We start from the raw sequence: 21,386 nt of genomic DNA, 5'->3' as shown, positions 1-21,386 counted from the left end.
AGGGTCAAGCCAAACGTCAGGTCTACAAAGCCACTCTGATTTGGTTGAACACTGACTCAGTGCCTGACACTGTCCCAGGGGAGTTGGTGAGCCATTCACGGCGCTGAGTCACAGTCCTGCCCCCGCCCCATCTTCCCCAGGACCAGCTCAGGAAAGACTGTAACGCCAGACTCCTCTAGGACTCATCAAAACAACTGTCTGCCGGGTCACATTTCTTCTTCCACACAGAGGAAGCATCCTCATTTCTCAACTTAACTGCAGCCTGCTTGCCTGCTCTGGCTGGCAACGTCAATCACTCACAACCACCCATCCGCCACTCTGCCCCTCCCCTCCTCCCTCAGGAGGATCTCTGAGTGATTGTAGGGTTCTGAGATGCAGAATGGCTAACCCGCCCACCAGGTAGACACAGTCCCCACCCAATGGTCACCCCAAAAGACCAGCCACCCCGCCAATGCTGCCAACAGCCACCAGCAGCAGCATCTGAGCAGTGGGGAGGAGAGAGAACTCCCAACCTCCACAGAGGAAACCAGAGGCCCCAGGGAGCCTGGCCCTCCAGGATCTAAGCAGGGTCACAGGTTGGGCATTGTGGAGAGCTGTATCCACTGACTCGCTCAAGGCCTTTCCCACAGCTCCATCGAATGAGTCCTGATGGATGTCCTCTCGAAATGAAAAGGCTCACAAGGCCTACAGGCCCGTTATGTGCCAAACAGCACGCTAGGAGGCTCAGCTAGGCCATCACGTTTCATTCGCAAGTAACACTCGGAAGGAACGGTGTGCTCCCATCATTGCACAGATGGGGAAGCTGAAGCTCTGAGATGTTTTCATTTCCAGGGTCTATAAGCACCCACAGAGCTTATAATGACGCGGATTTCCAGTCTACTCCCTAGAAGTTATGCCTCAGCTTCTACTTCGGGTCGACCCTCCCTGCTCTCTCATGAAGTGCTCTAATACAGACACCAGGGTTACCGCTTCTGAAACAAAGAGTTTAGATGCCCAACCAGGCAGTGCAAACACTAATGCCAACACCTGGGAGCCCTCTCCGTGGCGGTGGTAGTGGATGGGGAGGAAGTCAAAACTGTCCATTTGGAAAATGTGTCAAACAAGAAACCTGTTCATCTTCTCTCAGGTTGGACACAGCCACACAGAGCTTCAAGGAATTATTTCTTGATATTTAGCAACAGCCATTTAGTGCCCTTTCTTTTACAGATAAGAAAGCACAATTCTCCCCCCTGTTAGTCTGATCTCAGGAGATTTTCCCCAAGGGGACAAGATCTATCTGCTGATTGTGCAGCATTTATACCATAGGAGGAGGCTCCCTTTACGGGAGGAGCAGGAATGCTGGTTACACAGCATTCACGATCTGCCAGACACCGTTTAAGACAGCAGGACAGGCATCGTCCCCATTTTACAGGTGAAAAGACTTCTGAAGACACAGAGAGCTTTAGGTGACCTGCTCAAGTGGGCAGTGGCGCCAAGACTACAACCCAGGCACTCGGACCCCAGAACTTGTGTTCTGTACCTCCCCCACAGCACCACCCCTCAGATATAGAAGTTGGGGGAATCCCAAGGCAAAACCCCCAATTATGTCACAATTATGTCACTCTCCTAAAGCCCAGCTACTGGTGAAAGGTGGTATCCAGGCCCAGTTCCTACTAACCTCAGTGCCAGCCTCCTAGGGGCACAGACAGGCACACACACACCCTCAGCCCCAGCCCCTTCGCCTTCCCTCCACGGGCCTCTCCAGCCTCAGGCTGCCCTCTGCTCTGCTCCACGGTGGTCTGGCCACCACTCACCCTCTGACGCTTCTGAGGGCTCCCTTCGCAGGCCGCCAGCCTTATCACCCACACTGAAACTACCCAGTGTCCCTCTCCTCTCTTGGACTGGGCGGTGCTGGAGGGCGGAGACAGGGACCTCCATCTCTCTCCACATCACCCAGTGTGGAGACTGGCATACAGTGGACGTTCATCAGACTCTAGATGAATCCTGGGTCAAAAGCCAGCCAGCCTCTGGTTAAATGCTCCCCCAGGAAGGTGCTCTCTGTGGACATGCTCTGAACTCGGTATGGAGAGGACAGGCTTATTGCAGAGGTTACTACATTAACGTACAACATTGCTCTGCTTCCACGCCTCCGGGGAAGGAGAGTCTCATCTTTTATTTCATCCAAGGGGTGAGAACACAGGAGCCATGCAACCAGGGGCCCAGGCATAGGGCTGAGATGGGATCTCTGCCCGCTCCATACCCCTAGCATGCTGCCCACCTTCCCACCTTCTCCCCATCCCCATCCCGCACTGCAGTGTTTCAGGGAAGCACAGGAGGTAGCCAGCAGCCCCTGGAAGAGCCTGTATCTAACTTCCAGCTGTCAGACCTCACAAGGCTGAGGGCTCTGCCTTGGCAGGAAAAGCCCCTGAAAAACCCTGAGAACCCTGGCTGTGATGTTGGAAATGCTCTTCTGGCAGAAGCTGAAAGAGACAGCCGGGCTCTAAGCAGGCTTAAGAGGCTCATCAGCCCCTAAGCTGCGATTAGCTGACATCTGCAGGGAGGTCAGGGGACCTACTCCCCCAGAGGACCAGGGACCCAACCCACTGCCCTGCCTGGGAACGATCTACCCAGCCCATCACTCTTGTATCCTGCAGGGGACTTTCCAAGGGAGGCCCAAGGAGACTTCTGCCTCAGGAGACTTCTGCCTCAGGGTCCTCAAGGAAGCGAAGGTACAGGGGATGAGTTTTGGGGCACAGACTGAAAAGAGAGAATTTGGGACAGAGGGAGAGGTGATGGGAGCCAGAAGACACCTCGAACCTCGGTAGAAACAGTACACATATTCGTAGCCAAAAGGACCCTGGTTCAAGTCCCAGCTTCCCCACCAACGCTCTGGCTTTGAAAAGATCTTTTAACCCTTTTCCCACCATGTGCCTCAGATGCTTGTCTGATCTGTAAAATGAGGACAATAAAATAATAAAAATACCTGCTTCTAAAAGGAGTGTGTTTTCAACAATCAAGCACCATTGAGATGATTACTGTCGACATCTGTGGCCCAGGCAGCACCAGTCAATGTCTGTCCTTCAGCAGTCAGAGCTGATAACCAGGCGGCCGCCCAGATTAAGGATCGGACATCTGTGCAGCCCTCTAAATGCCCAGGAGGGAGACAAACCAGGAGCCGTCTTCACACCTCATTACCCAGGGCTCTTGGTCCCCGGGTCCCTACAGCCTGGACGAGGTACCCGTGGCCTTGGGACAGCATAGCTGTTGTTGGACAAGGTTATGTAGTGTTTTTTTTTTAATTAACTTTTTATTCGGAAAAATCTCAAACCTACTGAAAATTTGCAAGTCTAGTACAAAGAATGTCCATATACCCCTCACCCTGACTTACCCGCTGTTAACATTTTGCCCCATCTGCTCTCAATAGTGTATTCTACTCCCCTGAATACACAGATGGATATTTTTGAGTTTTTTTGTCAAACACGTTAAAGCAAATACTTTAAGGACATCTTTTTTTCCTTACTTTCAAGTTGTATTTTATTGTAAGCAAGTAATTTTTAAAAGAAATTTGCTTCATGAATGGAACACTTCACGAATTTGTGTGTCATCCTTGTGCAGAGGCCATGCTAACCTTCTCTGTATCATTTTAATTTTGGTATATGTGCTGCCAAAGCAAGCACATCTTTTTAGTAACCATGATGGTTATACAGTTTTTATTAGTCTAAACCAATTCCTGAGCTGAGTCCTATCATTGGTTTCCAAGCCAGGCAATCCCAGTTCAAGGGCAACAGACTCTGGCAGCAGCAGCTGAATATGATTAGAACTCAGAAATCACGTATGTCTCTACCTCACCTGATAGCTGAGTGGAAACCTGGAAGAGCAGCTCACATCTATTGGCACTTACTACGAGTCAGGCAGTTGCTAAACCCCTTTTATCAATTACTTCACATACTTCTCACATTTATCCCCATTTTACTGGCAAGGAAATGAGGCTTACAGGGAGTAGTAACCTGCCAGGGTTAGGGAGCTGTACATGGAGGACCTGGAATCTGACGACTCAGATTCCAGAGCCCACGCACTAAGTCACTTGCCTCCTTACACAGGCTACCACCACCTAACAACCACCACGCATTTTTCTGCATGATAAAGTTGCCCACCTGTGCTCTGCTTCAAGAAAAGTTTGATGCTTGGTATAAACCAATGCAATACTGTAAAACAAATATCCTTCAGTTAAAAATATATAAATAAAAAGAAAAACCGACCCTGATGCCAGGCCAGCATCCCAGTGACTGTGAGGAGACCGGATTCAAGAGAGGAAGGTATCCTGGCACAACTCAGTCCAGCCAAAAGAGGACCTGAAGTCCCAAAAGCTGCTGATGTCTTTATGGAGGCCGGCAGGAACAAGTTCATGTTTAGGAAAACACAAAGCCATACACCAAACACGATGCATCCTGACAAAAAGCTGATCTTAATGGAAGACGAGGGAGGGGATTGTTTTAATAACTTAAATTGAGGATCAAGTCTATTTGAGTTTCTGGACAGAGTCATTTGGAGGATGTTATCCACCACCCGGTCTCCCAAGAGAGGTGGCCTTCACCCTTCTGCCATTGGGCTTCCTAGGTGGCACCAGTGGTAAAGAACCTGCCTGCCAATGCAGGAGACATGAGAGATATTCGGTCCCTGGGTCAGGAAGATCCCTTGGAAGAAGAAATGGCAACCCACTCCAGTATTCTTGCCTGGAGAATCCCATGGACAGAGGAGCCTGACGAGCTGGTCCATAGAGTCACAAAGAGTCAAACACGATTGAAGCAACTTAGCAGGCACGCTTCTGACATTAGAGCTGTGGTTGAAGGTCTGAGAAGCCCTGGGCTGAGACAATATGCCCACCAGCTTCTAAGAACCCTGAAAAGGCTGAGTTAATACAGCACTTGACTTTAGGACCTCACTGTATCCCTCTGAGCTCACATCTCTGCACTTAAAAATGCCATAATTGTGAGCCTCCAACCTGATAATATTCATGAAGCACTCCATAAGCAATAAATCATTAACCCAAAACACTTCTCAGTGTTTTGGAAGTAAATGTTTTGATACTCATTTAAAAACAACAGGCAAACAAAACCATATTTTCCCATGTTTTTTTCCTCTGCCAATATTTACTTAAGACACCTTGCCAGTTTGGAGAGATGTTGTTGTTCTTTTACATGGAGCAAAAAGACTTAAACCCATGCTCTTTTCTGAAGACACAGAAAACCAGAGTAAGCACCTCACTAAACCACCAAACAGTTCACATCATGAACTGCTTTCTTAAATAAGCTCCTTTTCCCAAAGTCCTCCATTTAGGAAGCCCAAAATTTACTCCCATAAATATCAAGAGAATGAGATCTACACCCACCCTCTTCACACACACACTGCACCACAAATCATCCACCCGTCCTTTCTCTGAAAATAAGAGCCTTAAAAAGCCACTTGCCACCATTTGTCTTAAAGAGGTTTTGCCAGATCTTTTCTGGGTTGGTTTTGAGACCGTGGCACAAATCACGCTCTTAATCCTTCCCCAGCTCTCTACACAACAACGCTCTTGTTCCTTTCACACAGAACCTAACATTTCAATCTATGAGCCAGTTTTCACCCTTGATAAAGCAACCAGGAAATGAAACATAAAAGTGTGGGATTACGCCAAGGCTTGCAAGCTGGGAGAACCTTTTCTTAACCTTCAACAACAAGAGGTTTCAGAATTTCCCTTCTAAATAGATGTAAGCTGCTAATTTCCCAGTCATTCTTTGTGGAACTGCTGTTTTCTGGTTTGAAATAAAGAATTGCTGGGATTGCTGTTCCCAGCAATACCTCAATGAGAAAGATGACAAATACCTGAATGAATAGGCTGGCATGGTACAAGACAAATTTCACCACCATGAAGTTCAACATTTGTCTGGGGAGGAATACGTGGCAGACAGGACAGATTTCTTCCTAGGGGTGCCCTGGAAGACTCTCCTTGGCTGATGGCTTAATTAAACTTCAAGAGGGCAGTTTCCTGGGCCATCCTGTACTCACAGGCTTCTATACCTAGTGCCTATAGCCGACTGGGGTCCCCACCTGGACGTCCTGTCACCCCTGGTTCAACCTGCACCCCCCAATTCCTCCTCTCTCCCTTTAATTTCAGACTGTGTGTGTAGAATAAAATCACACACTCTAGATATTCAGCATTATTCTAGAGGAGTAACCTTCTGCAGGAGGCCTGAAGCCTTGGTTCACGCCTTGGTTCGCTCCCTGCCTCCATGCAATGGGTTCTTTACGTGTCCACTCCCAGCTGCCTCAGAGCACACAGCTGGGCCCAGCACTGCTGCTCCTCACTCCTGTCCAGGGGCTCAGCACCAGCACTCTTGCCCTGTGGTATCTAGGAGTGGGGCATGATGGTGGCGATTCAGCCTGTGAGGTCAAAGACCTAATGTTTGCACTGAAAACTTTATATTCCACAATACAGAGAGGAACCACAAGATTTACACCAAGGATTTAAATTTTTTATTTTTCTAAACTTAGAATGACATTAAATATCAATAGCAAGTAGAAATGCCATGACAAGTGGAGGGAAAGCCTGCAGAAGCAAAGAAAGGATCTTTATACTTTAATACCTTTAATGGCACTTTTTTGCGTGGCTTTTAAAACACTCTGATTTTGCACAGGGTACTGCGAATCAAGTTTCCAGTCCTGCTCTGGGATCTGCTGCAGTCCTAAGGGCTGGGAGGAGAAACTGGCCTTAATCCAATGGGTACCCACAAGGAGAATGGCACCTACACAGGACAGCCCTGGAAGGCTCGAAAGCTAAAACTGAGGGCCTTCAAGCTAGAAGAGACCTTGTGGAATCATCCGTTTCCCACCAGGACCCTGAAGCCAAGTTACAGCAGACACAAAAGCCTGGTAACCAGGGAGGATGGGAGGCCTGGTCCAAAGACTAACAGACGTCTCGCTCCCCAGACACATGGCATGAGGTTATAAGGCGAAGAAGCTAAAGGACGCCAGGTTCCCGAACTGAGTGCTGTTCTTGACAGCAAGCAACAACATCCAAGAAGCCTGAGGTCCAGGCATCAGCCTTGACACGTGTGGTTTCTAACTGCTTTGTTCCTTCAACTTGCCCAGTTTCCCTTACACCCCTGACCTACTTCAATAAATACCAGCGCCTACTCTGCCCAGTGCTGCGCTGGGCACGAAAGTCTCAGAGGAGCCAGGACCTCTCCTCTGTGCCATTCATCCTGCTTGTCAACTTAAGATCTACTCAAAGGCTGCTGTAGGGAGAACCCAGCTTACAGTGTTCCATGAAACCCTGAAGACCAGCCCACTGTAATATTCCAGCTCCCAAAGCCTCTTCTAGAACTTTTCCCTCATGGGTTTCATGTTTGAAAAGGGTGTGTCTGTCAAATTGTTTTCACTAAGTAATAGTTAATGGGGAATTTCCTGGTGGACCAGTGGTTGGGACTCCGCACTGCCACTACCGGGCACATGGGTTCCATCTCTGGTTGGGAAACTAAGATTCCCAATAGCCATATAGTACAGGAAAAAAAAAATTTAATGTCTTCCATTTCTTACTCATCAGAGACATGCACCACCACCACCAGTCAGCACAGAATACCAAGGGCTGCTGCCCATTCAAGGCACCTCAGTCCCCAGTAAAACAAAGAAAGGGTGTGGCCACGTGAGCCCTGGGCAGCCTGACTCAGAGTGATGACACATGACACACGGCTGCTTCAAGTATCAACACGAGCTCTCACTGGTGATCTGGGGTAGAAGCCACCACAACCACCACCACGGTGACCATGAAGACCTCCCAGCTCTAACACTTCAGCCAAATAACTGAACTTTCATGAACTTGAATTTCATCATCTATAAAACAGGATAATCCATCATTTGCTGCTTCTAGGGCCTGTTAGAAGGATCAATAAGAAAAGGTACTGGATGGGGGTTCCCTGGTGGCTCAGTGGTAAAGAATCTGCCTGCCAATACAAGAGACATAGGTTCAATCCCTGGTCCAGGAAGATCCCACATGCTGCGCAGCAACCGGAACCATGTGCTCTAGAGTCTGCAAGCCGCAGCTACGGAGCCCACACGCCCTAGAGCCCGTGCTCTGCAACAAGAGAAGCCGCCACGAAGGAAAGCCCCTGGTCCCCAAAACCAGAGAAAAGACCACTCTGCAGCACCAGCGAAGACTCAGCACAGCCCAAAATAAGTAAACGACATTTCAAAAGAGAAAAGGTCCTGAAGAACGTCAACTGCCCTTTTCCGCCTGAATACCCAGGATTATACAAGATTCCTCGTTGGTAAAATGGAACTAGTAACAGTTCCTACTTCATCAAGTTGTTGTGAGAATTAAATCAGATAGTTACAAAAACAGTTTCTGGGATTTTTCAAGGACTCAAAAAGATGAAGCTATTACATAATTGCTGGAGAAGGAAATGGCATCCCACTCCAGTATTCTTGCCTAGAGAATCCTGAGGACAGAGGAGCCTGGTGGGCTGCTGTCCATAGGGTCACACAGAGTTGGCCGCGACTGAAGCAACTTAGCATGCATGCATGCATGCATGCATTGGAGGAGGAAACAGCAACCCACTCCAGTGTTCTTGCCTGGAGAATCCCAGGGATGGAGGATCCTGGTGGGCTGCCGTCTATGGGGTCACACAGAGTCAGACACGACTGAAGTGACTTAGCAGCAGCAGCATTACATAGTTGCTACTACTACCATTGCTATTACTATTAATGACACTACTATCCCAATTACGATCATAACTTGGTCTCTGGCTAAGAGAAAGTAAAGAAGCGTTGGATTACAGGAAGTCTTCCTAGGGAATACCAGCATCATGGAGTCTAGAACCGGGAGAACCAAGAGTAGGGTCCTTGTTTCTGTCCCAAGTTAACCCCGAAACAAACCAAAAGTGCAGAAATCAAACTAAAATCCACCTGCCTTAGCTCAAGGTTTTCTGCTTCAAGAAATTTTTCTCTGGGAAGTACTCAAACATCTGCCAAATCTACCGATGCATCCTAAAGAATTCACATGACTCTCTAGTCTGAGGATCCAGTAGGGAAAACACAAGCAGCTGCACAAGTGCTTCGTCCCTCTAACTGAGCCTTATTGGAAGAGGATCCATAAAAAGGTACCACTCAGAAATGCTCACAGCAAATCCAAGAAAGCAGACTGAAAGAATATTTTTATGCGGGGAAAAGGGGAACAGTAACTCATAAGCCCTTAAGTCTCTCAAGACATTGTCAGGGGAGGTAGGAAATATAATCGGCTGCCATAGGGTCTCAGCTTCCCCACATAACTCACCTTTGAGCGCAGGGACACTTTCACATACTGCTTTCCCCTGGGCCTGGGAGGACTCAGTCAAGGCCCTAGGAGTTAGAGAGCCAGGTAGGGAGTCAGGGTTTGCTGTAAGATGATCACCAGGGACTAGATACCAGTTACTGGAGAAGAGTTAGCAAAAGACTGGAAGGTTGGGAGGCTGTGACTATGGAGTCCTACACACTCTCCAAGTTCCCCAGCCCAAGACTTTGTCTAATACCTCACGGAAAAGACAGAACCTATCAGACAGGAATACCTACCTCTCCTCTCACCGACCCTATCAACCTCCTGATATCAGCTCTGGCACTCAGCCCCTTCCTTTCTGCAAATGGCTGAAAGGCCTGGTTCCTGTCTGAGACCAATGAGACGGAAGTCCTGGATGCCTTCCCTCCCACTATTGCTGAAACACTGCTCCAGTAACTGTCCCATCTCTTTCTTGCATCATCTACGTCTCCATCTCTACTGGATCGTTCCCATCCAAACAAAACACGCTCTGTAATCTCCCTCTACGACAATGCACCCCCCAAATGGACATCCTCTCCAGTTCTCAGTTCCTCAACTCCACTTTGCATCAAAACCACCTGAAAGATTCACCTATACTTACTATTTCCTTACCCCATGTCTTCTTTTCTGCTTATTTCACTCAGGATTTGTCCTTTAGGCTTGTGGGAGCCCTCGTTCTCCTGGGCTTTCTCCCACCTTTTCAATCCTTCTCTCTTGCCAATTTCTAAATGCTGCTCTCTCCCAAGGCTTAGGTGATCTTTTCTCTAAACTCTTTTTCTGAGTGATTCCATCTAATCTAGGCCTTGAATAACCCTATGATGCCCAAATGTATATCTCCAGTCCTCTCTCTCTCCCGGGCCCAGATTCACACATGAGACTAACTGATAGAGTCACAACAAAATGCAACATGGCAAAACAAGATCTCATGCTCTCCCCCACCCCTCAAGCCTGCTCCCAGCCTTCCTATCTCAGGGACATGAGCACCATCCACTCAGGTGCCCAAGCCCTTGGGAGTGATCCCTGACCCTTGTCTTTCTCTCACAGACTGCAACCCAGTCACCAAGACTATTTCTCTCCATCACCAGTGACCACCCTCAGTCAGGCCTTCATTAACTCCTGCCTGGACTACAGCAATAGCCTCCCACCGCTGTCCCTGCACTTGGCCACCTACAGCCCACACTAGAGCAGGAAGAGTGATCATTCTGAAAATGTAAATCAGATAACTCCCTGGCCGTCCAGCGGCTGCCTGGACCCAGGTTCCACCCCTGGTTGGGGAGCTAAGATCCTGCAGCCTCTTCTCCTGCCACTTTCTCCCTTACTGCACCACACTCCGGCCACACTTCCTAGGTCGGGAAGATCCCCTGAAGAAGGAAATGGCAACCCACTCCAGTATTCTTGCCTGGAGAATCCCATGGAGGGAGGAGCCTGGTAGGCTATAGTCCACAGGGTCGCAAAGAGTCGGACACGACTGAGCTACTTCACTTCCTTCACTTCCTTCCAGCCACACTGGCCTTTCTGCTCCTTGAACTTGAAGCTCTTTTGTGCCTTAAAGCCCTTTCACCGGCAGTTTCTCTCTTCTAGAAATGCTTTACCAGCTCATCAACACAAAGTTGGCTCTTTCTCGTCATTCAAATTATACCTTGAATGTCACCTATTCAGAACTCCTACACTAACCTCCAATCAAACCGCCCAGTTACTTACCACATCATCTTACTTTAATTTTCTGGATGCTAGTTACCACTATCTGACATTACTCTTGTTTGTCTTTTTACTTGTTTTTCTGCTTCCTCCCCTCCCCTACTCAATTGCAAACTCCCTGAGTACCCGACCAGTGTCTCCCTCGTTCACTTTCCTGTCCAATGCCTAGAACAATGCGTGGTACACAGGAGAAATCTCATAACATCAATAAACGCAGTTGTGAGCCAGAGAAGCCCACTGACCAAGAAATCTGAGGCCCCAGTGAGAAACAGAATATTTCCTGCCATATCAGGAAACAAGGACGTCACAGTTATCAGCGACTGCAGCCCTAAGGAAACTCAGGAAGGAGAATACCTGCCATCTAGCAGCCCTCAGACTACAACCACTCCCTACCATAAGCCCTTGAGGAAAGGAAGCTCAGGATGTGAAAACCAGGATCCTAGCTGAGGTGCATAGGAAAAAAATGATTTCATTGAGTCCAGACTCTTGTATCTCCCCATACACAGAAGACACTAAATTCCTTAACTTGGGATATATGGTTTTCTTCAATTAACAATAATCTTTTGATGTTCAGACAACCTGCCCTTTGTTGCAAAACTGGCTCCTCCCCTCACCTCCTGAGCAGTTCTCTCGGGGTTACTTGACATGCTGCCTCCCAGGCTTAAGACCTAAAAATTTCTACCGAATAAACCATAACTCTCAATTATTAGGTTGTGACTATTTTTCAAGTTGACACCAGCCAGCTCCCCAACTTCTCTCTCAAACACAAATGTGAGGTAGAACAGCAAAACAGCTATTGGTCGTTACGAAAAATCTCATCCAACAGAATTTCAACCACCTGCCAGAGCCCAAAAACGGGGAGGGAGGCTCTGGGATATTTTAGACCATTCGCGTTTCAAATATATTGCTCCACTACTGACTAGCAATGTTTCAGTTGGTGAAGAAAGGAATTCTGACTCACAGTCGTCCCTTAACATACACCCGCGTCCATCCTTTGGCTAGTTTCATTCCGTGAGCAAACATTTACCGAGTACCTACTCTGTGCCAGGCACTGGGGCAAAGGATCAAAAGCAGTTTCTGATCTCCAGAGAGCAGGCAGGAGGCTGCAAAAAAACGCTGAAACCCAGGTCCACACTCAGAAAGTAAAGACTATACTAGTGAGCGTCGGAAGGCCTCCTGAACTCCCTGGGCCTCGATTTCATTCCCCTAGGTCTAGGGGACCTGTCGACTGGGGCTCCCGAGCTTTTGCGGAAAAGCTGATTGACTACCAAAGGCAGGAGTGAAAGTCCTGGTAGAGCACTAGCTGAAGACATACATAGTCTTCGAGGAACGTAATTGGCCGACCGTTCCCCTCCCCACCCTCTCTCTGCCCCGCAGGCCCCTGCTTTGGAGCTGTGCGGAGTGCGGTTCCGACTCTCCACCAACCATACGAGAGATTGCGCCCCCGAAGATAAAATTCCCCCAGACGAGACACCGTCCGTTTCTCTTCCTCCCTCCAGAACCCCCAGCTGCTGGACCCGGATCAGAACTCCTACTTCTGCTCTCCCCAACCCCGGCGCGCGCCAGGTTCCTTGCAGCCGGAGACCCCAGTGAGGGGGTGTGTCCATCCCATCGCAACAGCCTCCGAATCACGCCCAGTCGCGGTGTCCAGGGCGCAGTTTGAAGCCCCCAGCGCCCGCATCGGGCCCTACTCCGGAATCCCCCTGTGTAGATACGGCCTCCACCCTGCCTCCCCCCTGGAGCCCGCCACACATATCAGGCACAAAAAAAAACCTCACACGAGTACCGCTCAGTGCGCGCCAACCCGGGACCCGCGCGGGGGGAGGGAGCGGGGGCGCTCCGGAAACCCGATCGGACCCTCGAGGCACAGGTGCGGGCGCGGGGCCCCCAACACTCACTCGATGAAGTAGCTGGCGCCCTCCTCCGTGAAGCCCTCCTCCCAGCCACGGGGCAGGTCTGCGGAAGCGCGAGAAAAGTCCGATCAAACTTGGGCCACCCAAGCGCACGCCCCCCCTCCAAGTGCCCCCACTCCTCCCGCCCCGCGCCCACCTGAGCGGATCATGTGGCCGGAGTTGACGGGCTCCCCAGTGCGCGGGTGCAGCCAGGTCGTGTAGCGGAGCTGATCACTGCCGGGAGAGAGAGGTGCACCTGTTAGCGCCGCCGCCGCTCCGGGGGCGCCCGCCCGGCCCGCGCCCCCGCCCGCCCGCGCCCCGGCCCGCGCCCTGGCGTTCCCGCGCCGCACTTGATGAAGAAGACGCGGCCGTCCCGGCACACGCCGTAGGACCAGTGCTCAGGTAAAGTGTCCCGCCCGACCGTCGCCGCCGCCATGTTCGCCGCGCGCGGAGCCGCCGCGGGGAGAGGAGGAGCGGGCGGGGGCGGGGGTAGCGCGGGCGGCGGCCCGGCGGGCTCGGCCTGCGCGGGCCCGGGCTGCGCCCCCGGGCGATCCATTGAGGCGCTGGTTCTTAGCGGCGCGGGCGCGCGGCCAGCGCCCGGGCTCGCCAGGTCCCGGCACCGCGGCGGGACTTCGCCGCCGCACCCGCCCTCCGCGGCGCGGTAGCGCGGCCTTTGTCCCCGCGCCTTCCCCGCCCCCAGCCCGCCGCGTGCCCCTTGGCCCCTGAGGCCGCAGCAGGGCGGGGGCCACCTTCGGGGCAAGGCGGGCAAACTCCCGAGACAGGCAAACTCCCTGAATGCCCCAGTGAAGCCCACCGGACCCCCGCGACACAACTCTCCAGGAACTGTACTTCTTGTCTAAACCTCAACAGGTTACTCCCATATTCCGAGCCCCGGTTTCTTCCATTGTAAAAAGTTAGCAGTAAATACCACATGGTTTAGGACGGTAGATCAAATAGCAGGGGTGTGAAGTGCTTAGATGGACCCTGGCACCTATACGTGCTCTGCTAATCCCAGGTCAGGCCATGATTTCATTTTCCCAAGTCTGCAGCAGGCAGATGAAGCAGGAAGGTACGGGTCTTCCTTCCCCAGACACACCAAACACGGAACCCTGAAGATGCGGAGATTACGGGTCTCTACCTTCAGTTCTTGTCAAGTGATAGGTGCTGAAAGCCATGCTTGTTCTCATCCATCTTTAGAAGCACAGACCCCACCCACCCCCCAGGCAGGGCCTCTAGTGGGGGCTCTGGAAGCTGCTTTTTGTGGCCGACGCCTTCTCATGTTCAGGTCTTTGCTCTCATCTCATCTCATGAGGGTTCTCTCCCCTTACCTGTCTAAAGGAGACCCTTTCCCTCCCCTTACTGTCTATTCCTTTACTTCTGTGCCCTTAGTTGACATTCTTATTTGTTTATTGCCTGTTTGTTGTATATGATCGAACACACCCACCAGTAAAATGTCAGCTGGATAAGAGCAGGTGCTTGTTCTGTCTCACTCACTGCCATATCCCCAGTTCCTGGAATAGTGCCTGACTGATGTATACAATAAATGCAGGTTGAGTGCATGAAACACACTCCATCCTGACTGCCCTACACACTGAGAGTGGACAGAGAGGAAGATGGGCTCTGGGAAGGCTGTAATTGGTGGGATGAAACTCATCTAAAAGTGAAACTGTAGGCAAGATTCAGAAAGGAGCCCCACTAATAAGAACCTTGGTCGTGCTAGTGGTAAAGAACTTGCCTGCCAATGCAGGTGACGTAAGAGACATAAGATCCCTGAGTCAGGAAGATCCCCTGGAGGAGAGCATGGCAACCACTCCAGTATTTTTGCCTGGAGAATCCCACAGAGGAGCCTGGAGGGCTACAGTCCACGGGGTTGAAAAGGGTTGCACACAATTGAAGTGACTCAGCAGGCAAAGAAAACCTACATTATAGCACAGGGAACTCTAGTCAATAGTCTGTAATGACCTATATGGGAAAAGAATCTAAAAGAATGTATATATGTGTAACTCACTCACTTTGCTATACAGTAGAAGCTAACACAACATTGTAAATCAACTGTACTCTAGTAAAAATTATTTTTTTAAAAAAGAGGGAATTCCCTGGTGGTCCAGTGGTTAGGACTCCATGCTTTCACTGCTGCGGGCTCAAATTTGATCCCTGGTCAGGGAACTAAGATCCCACAAGCCACGCACAGTGGCGAAAAAGAGAGAAAGAAAGGCATCCCAGTTAGGTGGAATTCAGCTGGACCCTGAAGGCCTGGTCAGATTTGACTGAGAAGAGAGCGCCGCTGAGAGGAGAGATGGGAGAGCAAACATGGGATTGTGGGAGGGGTATGAGATATGAGGAAAGCATAAAGGTATCCTTCCTTGGGAACAGACAGTAGTGTTGGGGACGGAGGCCCATATGAGATAAAAAGAGGGAGTTGTGTGATAGCGGAGGACCTTGAACACCTGTCTCAGGGCCTCCTGCCTTTGAGGAGACTCGAGCAAATCACAAGGGGAAAGCAGTGTCTTTGTTGTTAAACATTAATTTAAAAGAATGCATTAAATGGGCAAAGAACATGAACACTCAGTTCACAGAAAATACTTTTAAACAAATGAAAAAATATTCAACCACCTCATAGGAGAGGTAAAATGCAGGTTTAAAATAAGGTAAGATTATTTAGTATCAGATTGACAAAAGTGCACATTGTAAAGAAAGACATTCTTGTTTATTGTTGGTGGGACTATAAAATGGTTGTCTTTTTGAAAGCAGTTTGGCAACAGCTATTCTAATTTAAATGCATCTTTTTTTAATGCATGTATCTTTGCCCTAGCAATTTGACTACTAGAAATTTATCCTACGTTAATGCTCACACAGGGGCATAAAGACATGTGTAATAGCGTATTCACTGGAATAGAGTATTCAATAGTTACAAAAGACCAAAAACAACCTAAGTGTCTATCCCCCCCAAAATGGGTTTGTATGGTGACAGATGTTAACTAGATATATTGTGGTGATCTTTTACAATATATACAAATATTGAATCTTATACTGTACACCTGGAACTAATACAATGTTGTGTGTCAATTACACCCCAGTTTTTTAAGTGAGTTGAATTATTCCATACTCCTAAAATAGGATGCTATACAGCTATTTAAAAGAATGAGATAGATCTCTATGTACTGGTACAGAATAGTCTCTGAGATGTTAAGTGAAATGCAAAATGCAGAACTGTGTATGTGATATGTTACTATTAACATATAGGGTACATCATGGCTGATTATTTGTCTCCCACCTTCAACAACAATATGGCATCCATCCACAGAAAGGAGTGCTTTTATGGGAGCTGTGGGACCCAGCATCATATGCCAAGGAACCCAAGAGGAGTCTTAACTACATATAGTTCAGTCAATAATATCTTGATCCCAGCTGCGGGCCCTTGAGGGGCCTATGAACCAACTGTAGCCCCTTTCAGACACAGTCCAGGAGTCATGGAAAACACTGTCTTAGAAAATCACCCACACACAAGAGGATCTTCATGGACGTTCAGGTTTGGTGTGAAGTTCCAAAACACCACTGGAGCAAAAAAATACAAATTTGGATGCATTGAAAAGGGCAGTTAGTAAAAACTAGAGAAGGGAGATGGTCTTTCAAATGCAAAGACTGCAACTCAAAACTTCAAGGAACATGAAAAATCAGTGAAACATTATACCACCAACAAATCATAATAATCCTCTAGTGACCAATGTCAAAAACAGAGATATGCAATTTACCCAATAAATAATTCTAAATATCTGTTTTTAGGAAACTCAATGAGCTACAAGAAAACTCAGAAGGACAATTCAGTGAAATCAGGAAAACACCACATGGACAAAATGAGAAGTTTAACCAGATAGAAATAAGAAAAATAACTTAAAAGGTAATCACTTTATAGTGTAATAGCAATCGAATTATAATGCTGTACCAGAAACTTAAAAAAAAAGAAAAGAAAGAACCACAAAGGAATTCTATAGCTAAAGAAAAGAATACAATGAAATTTAAAAAAAAAAATCAACAGAGAACATCAACTGCAGAATGGATCAAATACAGGAAAGAACCTGTGAGCTAGAAAATAGGAATTTTCTTAGAAGAATTGAAAAAAAGAAAAAATAGGAATTTTGAAATTATCCAGTCAGAGGAGAACAAAAACAAAAAGAATGAGAAAGAGTAAAGAAAGCCCAGTTCATCTATGGGGTACTATCAGAAGAAATAATGTGTGAATTATTGTAGTTCCAGAGGGAGACAGGGGCAGAAAGCTTTAAAAAAAGAAAAAAAAAAAAAAAAACAGGAAATTCCCTGGCAGTCCAGTGGTTAAGACTTAGTCTTGCAATGCACGGGGTACAGGTTCAATCCCTGGTCTGGAAGCTAATATCCCATATATCTGGTGTCCAAAAACCCAAAACATTAAAAAAGAAAAAAGAAGAAGCAATATTGTAACAAATTCAACAAAGACTTTAAAAATGGTCCACATCAAAAAAATGTTTGAAAAAATTAAAAAACAATGCCTGGTGGAAATTCCCTGGAGGTCCAGTGATTAGGGCTCTTCACTCTAACTGCCGAGGGCTCAGGTTCAATCCCTGGTCAGGAAACTAAGATCCCACAAGCTGTGCAGCTGGGCCAAAAAATAAAACATATTTAACAAAGTAAGTCAGAAAGAGAAAGACAAATACCATATGATATCACTTATATGTAGAACCTAAAATACAATACAAATGAACATATTTATAAACAGAAACAGACTCATAGACACAGAGGATAGATGTAGTTTCCCAGATCGGGGTAGAAGAAAGGATTGGGAATCTGGGATTAGTAGGTGCAAACTATTATGTATAGGATTGATAAACAACAAGGTCCTTCTATATGGTATAAGGAGCTATATTCAATATCCTGTGATAAACCATAATGGAAAAGAATGTGAAAAAGCATATGTATATATATTTGTGTGTATATGAGTGAGTCACTTTGTTATATAGCAGAAATTAATACAACACTGTAAATCAAATAAATCAACTACAATAAAATTTTAAAAATCAGTGTAATTCTATATACTAACAATAAAATGTCTGAAAAAGAAATAAAATACTTCTAGTCACAGTAACATCAAAAGCAATAAAATACATAGGAATAAATTTAACCAGTGTTGTGAAAGATCTGTGCACTGGAAACTATAAGATTTTGACAAAAGAAAACTGAAAACACAAATAAGTGGACAGATATCCTGGTCATGGATCAGAAGAATTAATACTGTTAAAATGTCCACAGTACTCAAAGCCATATATAGATTCAATGCAATCCCTATCAAAATTCCAATAGCATTTTTCACAGAAACAGAAAAAAAAATCCAGAAATTCATATGGTACCACAAAAGACCCTGAGTAGCTGAAGTAATCCTGTGAAAGAAGAACAAAGCTGGATGGATCACACATTCTGATTTCCAACTATCCTACAAAGCTACAGTGATCAAAACAGTATGGCACTGCCATTAAAATGACACAAAAAACAATGGAACAGAATTGAGAGCCCAGAAATAAACCCTCACATAAACTGTCAACTAATATTTGACAAGGGAGTCAAGAAGACTCAGTGAGTAAAGGACAGTCTCTTCAGTAAATGGGAAAACTGGACAGTCAACCCAGAAGAAAGAAAGTGGACCCCTGTCATAAACCACTCACAAAAATGAACTCAAATGGATTAAAGACTTAATTACAAGACCTGAAATCATAAAACTAGAAGAGAACATAAGAAAGAAGCTCCTTGACACTGGATTTGGCAATGATTTTTTAGATGACACCAAAGGCATATGCAACAAAAGCAAAAATAAACAAGAATACATCAAACTAAAAGCTTCTGCAAAGAAACAGTCAATTTTGTGAAAAGGCAGCCTACAGAATGGAAGAAAATATTTGCAAATCATATATGTGATAAAAGGTTAATATCCAAAATATGTAAGGAGCTCCTACAACTCGATAACCAAAAGAAATTAAAAATAGGCAGAAGAACTGAGTAGACATTTTCCAAAGAAGATATGGGCTTCCCTGGTGGCTCAGACTGTAAAGAATCTGCCTGCAATGCAGAAGACCCAGGTTCAACCCCTCAGTTGGGAAGATCCCCTGGAGAAAGGAATGGCTACCAACTACAGTATTCTTGCTTGGAGAATTCCATGGACAAAGAAGATACACAAGTGGCCAAGATGGTCAACATCACTAATTATCAGGAAAATGTATATCAACACCACAATGACATAACACCTCACATCTGTTAGGATGGCTAGCATCAAGAAAACAAGAAATAACAAGTGTTGGTGAGGATGTGGAGAAAAGGAAACTTTTGTGCACTGGTGGGAATTTAAATTTGTAGTCACTGTGGAAAACAGTATGGTGATTCCTTAGAACTATCTTATGATCCAGCAATCCCACTTCTGGTATATAATCGAAGGAAATGAAATCAGGATCTCAAAGAGATACCTGCACTCTGATGTTCCTTGTAGTATTATTCACAATAATCAAGATATGCTGCTACTTCTAAGTCGCTTCAGTCATGTCCGACTCTGTGCGACCCCACAGACGGCAGCCCACCAGGCTCCCCCGTCCCTGGGGTTCTCCAGGCAAGAACACTGGAGTGGGTTGCCATTTCCTTCTCCAATCAAGATATGCAAACAACCCAAACTGCCCATCTATGGATGAATGAATAAAAGTTGTGAGATGTATATATTTTAAAATTTTAGTTATGAAAAAGAAGAAAATTCTGCCATTTGTGACAACTTGGTTAGATCTTGACGGTATTATGTAAGTGAAATGTCATACAGAGAAAAACAAATGTGGCATAATATCACTTATATATAGAATCTTAAAAAGCCAAACTCATAGAAACAGTAGAATGGTGGTTGCAAGGGGCTGGAAGGTGGGGGAACTGGGGAGATGTTGGTCAAAGGATACAATTAATCCAGTTATTATATAAGATGAATTAGTTCTGGGGATCTAATATACAGCAAGGTGATTAGAGTTAACAGTGCTGGATTATATACTTGAAAGTTGCTAAGAGACTAGAGTTTAAATATTCTCACCACAAAAACGAATTAGTAAATATGAAAGGTGATGGAGGTATTAACCAACTGAACTGTGGTAATCATTTCACAATATGTAAGTGTATCAGATCAGCACATTGTACTTCTTAAACTTCAGTTCAGCTCAGTTGCTCAGTTGTGTCTGACTCTTTGCGACCCCATGAATTATAGCACGCCAGACCTCCCTGTCCATCACCAACTCCCAGAGTTCACTCAAACTCACGTCCATTGAGTCAGTGATGCCATCCAGCCATCTCATCCTCTGTTGTCCCCTTTTCCTCCTGTCCCCAATCCCTCACAGCATCAGAGTCTTTTGCAATGAGTCAACTCTTCGCATGAGGTGGCCAAAGTACTGGAGTTTCAGCTTTAGCATCATTCCTTCCAAAGAAATCCCAGGGTTGATCTCCTTTAGAATGGACTGGTTGGATCTCCTTGCAGTCCATGGGACTCTCAAGAGTCTTCTCCAACACCACAGTTCAAAAGCATCAATTCTTCGGTGCTCAGCTTTCTTCACAGTCCAACTCTCACATCCATACATGACTACTGGAAAAACCATAGCCTTGACTAGACGGACCTTTCTTGGCAAAGTAATGTCTCTGCTTTTGAATATGCTATCTAGGTTGGTCATAACTCTCCTTCCAAGGAGTAAGCGTCTTTTAATTTCATGGCTGCAATCACCATCAACAGTGATTTTGGAGCCCCCCAAAATAAAGTTTGACACTGTTTCTACTCTTTCCCCATATATTTACTTGTTAAACTTACACAATGTTATAAAACTGGAATGTATATATATGTATATATACATTATATACATATATATAAGTTACAGTCCCTAGAAGAAAACACAAGAAAAAGATTAAAGTGATTGTTTTAGTGACAGCAATAGGAAGAGATTTACTTTTTCCTGTGTTCCTTTTTGATTTTTTTTTACCAATTAAAACCTATTTATAGGGACTTCCCTGATGGTCCAGTGGTTAAGACTCAATGCTTCTACAGGTTCAATCCCTGGTCAGGAATTAAGATCCCACAAACTGTGTAGCCAAAAATAAATAAATAAATAAATAAATAGTTTTTAAAAATAAAGAAAGAAAACCTATATGTAGAATTGGCAGTGAGCCAACCCTGAACTGGCTGAGGCCTGCTCGTGGAGTCTTGTTGGAGATAAACAGCCAGATTCCTTCCGATGACTACCTAGTGGTTTTCCTGCATGGATTCCTCCTCGTGAGAGAGTATACCATACAGACTACAATGAGTTGCCCCAATTTCTGCCCCAAATGGTCACACTGAAAAAGCCTCCTGGGCTCAGTTGGGATTTCACATCTGAGTAGGAAGGGCCTCCCAGCAAGACATTTTCATCTCCAAGATGATTCTTGACTCTGATGCACACTGAGCAGGACTTCAGGAAGGG

At 46.5% G+C, this 21,386-nt stretch overlaps 1 protein-coding gene and 1 non-coding gene across 2 annotated transcripts in view; both read right to left on the bottom strand.

The window, feature by feature from the left end:
- The window catches only part of PLEKHA7 (pleckstrin homology domain containing A7), a 216,798-nt gene extending 203,345 nt beyond the window's left edge, over window positions 1-13,453 (bottom strand). Inside the window, exons 1-3 of the mRNA XM_052652875.1 lie at window positions 13,248-13,453; window positions 13,055-13,131; window positions 12,904-12,961 (exon numbers count right to left, since the gene is read on the bottom strand). Of these exons, the coding sequence (XP_052508835.1) occupies window positions 12,904-12,961; window positions 13,055-13,131; window positions 13,248-13,453 (341 nt within the window). The remainder of the gene's footprint in view (window positions 1-12,903; window positions 12,962-13,054; window positions 13,132-13,247) is intronic.
- Window positions 3,550-3,656, bottom strand: LOC128061058 (U6 spliceosomal RNA). The gene has a single exon (XR_008200678.1). It is a non-coding gene; the product is annotated as a U6 spliceosomal RNA (small nuclear RNA).
- Window positions 13,454-21,386: the final 7,933 nt, after the last annotated feature.

This window comes from Budorcas taxicolor, chromosome 15 (assembly GCF_023091745.1).
Source record: "Budorcas taxicolor isolate Tak-1 chromosome 15, Takin1.1, whole genome shotgun sequence".
Taxonomy (NCBI): Eukaryota; Metazoa; Chordata; class Mammalia; order Artiodactyla; family Bovidae; genus Budorcas; species Budorcas taxicolor.
This window is presented reverse-complemented; position numbering and strand designations above follow the sequence as displayed.